General features: G+C 41.5%; 1 protein-coding gene across 1 annotated transcript; it reads left to right on the top strand.

The window, feature by feature from the left end:
* The first annotated feature begins 403 nt into the window (after positions 1–403).
* LOC121005000 (protein kinase C delta type-like) lies at positions 404–2672 on the top strand. The gene is made up of 4 exons (XM_040437482.1): positions 404–483; positions 874–1014; positions 1124–1249; positions 2349–2672. The coding sequence occupies exons 1-4, from the start codon at positions 424–426 to the stop codon at positions 2481–2483; spliced, it is 462 nt and encodes a 153-aa protein (XP_040293416.1). The 5' UTR covers positions 404–423; the 3' UTR covers positions 2484–2672.
* Positions 2673–3695: the final 1023 nt, after the last annotated feature.

The raw sequence follows: 3695 nt of genomic DNA, 5'->3' as shown, positions 1-3695 counted from the left end.
CACCAGAACCTCATCAGAAGCCTGACTGACCCATTATTGGTCACTGGGGTCTGACAGGATTTGTTGTGTGTTTTGTGGACAATCATCTATGGACCAGAAGAAATATCTTAGCACTTCTTATGTTATCCCAGGATGTTACACTCGTTCATTGTCTTTCTGTCAGATTCTATGCCGCTGAACTCGTCTGTGGAATCCAATTCCTGCACTCAAAGGGCGTCATCCACAGGTAATTACACTTTAATTGTCTGTTCCAGGGTTCACCGTAAAGTCTAATCAGCCATTTGTCAAATATATCAAATTGTAGGATCAACTCTCCAACAAATAGTTTTTTTTATATTAAACAGAGACCTGAAGCCCGAGAACATCTTGGTGGCTGAAACGGGCCATGTAAAGATCACTGATTTTGGTCTCGCACTTGTCAACATGCATGGAGACCGAACAGCCACTTCATACGCTGGAACAATCGGCTACATAGCTCCTGAGGTGAGCAGAATAGAGACTTTCCATATTGTAATTGTATAAGTCATCACGGATCATACACATGGCCCGACATATGCCCATTACAGTTCTTCTTCAGGGAATGAGACATTCTGACAACAGAGTTAGAGATCCAAGAGTCAGAAACAAAGAAGCACAGTCTCAGAGAGGGATTGGTGGTAGTCACAGGGTAGAGACCCTCACCCGTTATAGGTCATAAAGATATGTAAAGCTTAACATCATCTCAAATTCAGGCTGCATGCAGCCATAACTAGAGATCATCAAATCTCAGTGTATTACATAATCACCCAGATTATTATAGTGATAACTCAGTATGGTGACCTCAGTTGTAGAACATGTTGACCAATTCAGTATCTACTCTCTTCCTCCTGATAGATGCTGGCTAGGAAGGAGTATAACGCCGGAGTAGACTGGTATTCTTTCGGTGTCATCTTGAAAGAAATGGTTACCAGTGATTGTGCGTACCATCAGACAATCGATGATGCATCCTCCGGCATTAAGAACATCATTAGAAAGGTCAGTAGTCATACAAGGTATTAGTACTACGGTTTATACAGTGATGGCTGTGAGCATGGTTTATTGGCTGTATCTCTTCTATTTACGGGTTTTTATTTGATCATTTTAGCTCCTTCGGAAAGATCCTGCCAGACGCTTAGGAGTGAATGGTAACATCAGAAAGCACCGATTCTTTCAGCGTATGGACTGGGTCTCTGTGGAAGCCCTAGAGTTGCCTCCACCATACACACCTGAGGTAAGTACATAACCAAATGTTGTTCCACTACCTCTTCTATTACAGGTTACAGAACTAATTCTTTATAAGAGAAGCACTGTTAGGAAGAGGACATTCATTGTAATCTTGAAGTTGTTGAGTATTACTGGTGGCACTAATACTGGAAAGATAATAACATCTAGAGCTGCTGTCCCACCCAAGGCGTACTCTACATGGAGGCAGACCACACCAGTGCTATAGGACTAGTAGTGGGGGGGCTCTTTTGCTGCCAACATAAATCCACTGCATTTCCCTGCAGTTACCACTGGGGGGTTAAAATAGATTTTTACAGTTTCTGTTGCTGCAGGCATCCACTTTTATCATGTACCATGTGAAGAGAGGAAGGAGATCATTGATCATGAGGCTAATATTTGAAGTCAGTTTACCTTGAGTCTACACTAGCATATTTTTCGCCAAATAAGTCAAATGTCACATATTGTTTGATAAATTTGGTAAGTTTTTAAACCTAACACTGTTGTGTAGAAATGCTGCTCCGGGTTTTATACGCCACCCTGCTATAGGTGTGAGTTTGAGATTATTTTTGCGACTTTCTAAAGTTCAAAGTATGGAGTAAAACTATTCCACATAACTAACCACCGTCCTAACCCCTTTTCAAAACCGGAGTGAGCAGTGTAAAGACGCAAAAAGCCACAATTTATGTTCACAAAAGCCCAAAAAAATTGCAAGCTCGAATTTTGGAGTGCAGGGTGTAATAAATTCTCTCCATGGTGTTTAAAAAGAGCACCATATTTATGAAGTACATCTTCCCCTTTTTTGTGGCATAGAAGTCAGGTAAAGTAGATGAAGTGCAGTAGTTTTTTCTTTTTTAAAACATTTCTAAACTTTTCATAAACTCAAAATTTGTGTGACAGAAAAATCAAACCTATGCCTACTCATACACCAGTTTAGTGTAGAAAGTTGCATTTTATAGAGAAAATAAGTGGTGCAAAAGGTGCCTCATTATTTGCACCATTTTTACACCATAAAAAGGCTAAAGACAATGATAATTCTGCCCTAATTTTTAAAAGAGGACTGTTATCGAAAGACATAATCCTAATATTATAATTCTGTCTTGTTATAGCCAACTGAACCTCATCATCGTCCTAAACCATTCCATCTGGACAAACTGGAGGCAGCAGAGGTCAGAACACCTATTTCAGCAGCGGACCAGGCCTTGTTCGAGGGATTTTCTTTTTGTCAACTTGGAAACCCTTGATGAAACACCAGCTCCATAGTCATCAGAGCAAGCTGCCCCCTGAGCCTCTGGAAGAGGAAGATCAAGTGAAGAGAAGAAGACTGGACACCACTGCAGTGATCTACAAGCAAGTCCTGCAGGAATGAAGAGGAGGAGAATGAAGCACCTTGCTGCGTCTGGCCCCACATTCCAGAAGAAAGAAGAACAAAGACAAGGATCGCCTCCTTAATATAATCATATAAGTTATGGTAAGTAAGGTAAGTATAGGTAAGTATAGTTTAGAAATATTTATAGTTAATAGAATTGAAAAAAACAAAAAAAAACAAAAAAAATATAGAGTATTATAGTTTTTTATTATGATTTAGACTAAGTGTAGTTGAAAAATCTAATTGAATGATTATTACACTTAAAGAGGACCTTTCACCGATTCTTACCGTATGAACTAACTATACAGATATGTAGAGCGGCGCCCGGGGATCTCACTGCACTTACTATTATCCCCGGGCGCCACTCCGTTCTCCTGCTATGCCCTCCGGTATCTCCGCTCACTAAGTTATAGTAGGCAGAGATACCAGTCCCTGAGTTATGGTAGGCGGAGTCTGCCCTAGCGCTGGCCAATCGCAGCGCAGAGCTCACAGCCTGGGAGGTTATTTTCTCCCAGGCTGTGAGCTCTGCAATGCGATTGGCCAGCGCTAGGGCAGACTCCGCCTACCATAACTTAGGGAACGGAGATACCGGAGGACATAGCAGGAGAACGGAGCGGCGCCCGGGGATAATAGTAAGTGCAGAGAGATCCCCGGGCGCCGCTCCACATGTATGTATACTTAGTTCATAGGGTAAGAATCGGTGAAAGGTCCTCTTTAACAATATTTTAGTCTTTGATAATTTGGCGCCCTACTGCACAAGACAGAGAGAAGGTAGATAAAGGAGGTCTGAACAGCCTAGATATAAAAATGGGTTAGACATTAGATAGATATTAGATGAATAAGTTAGATATAATGTGTACCTGCAGGTTTTCAAAACTTTTAATATGTCATAGTGACATAGTGATCGCTGGGGTCTTAGTGCTGAGACCCCCACCGATCACTAGGACGAGTAGTTATCATTGTTTCTCCTCACTGCTGAGGACAGAAATGAAGACGGCCTCATTGAATTTCTACTGACGCCATCTTGATTTCCGTGTTCAGCAGTGAGGAGAAATAGCGCTAACTCCTCGTTTTAACCATCAGTGGA

Source organism: Bufo bufo, chromosome 6, assembly GCF_905171765.1.
Source record: "Bufo bufo chromosome 6, aBufBuf1.1, whole genome shotgun sequence".
Classification (NCBI taxonomy): Eukaryota; Metazoa; Chordata; class Amphibia; order Anura; family Bufonidae; genus Bufo; species Bufo bufo.
The sequence above is the reverse complement of the archived record's forward strand: the minus strand, read 5'-3'. Positions and strand labels throughout refer to the sequence as shown.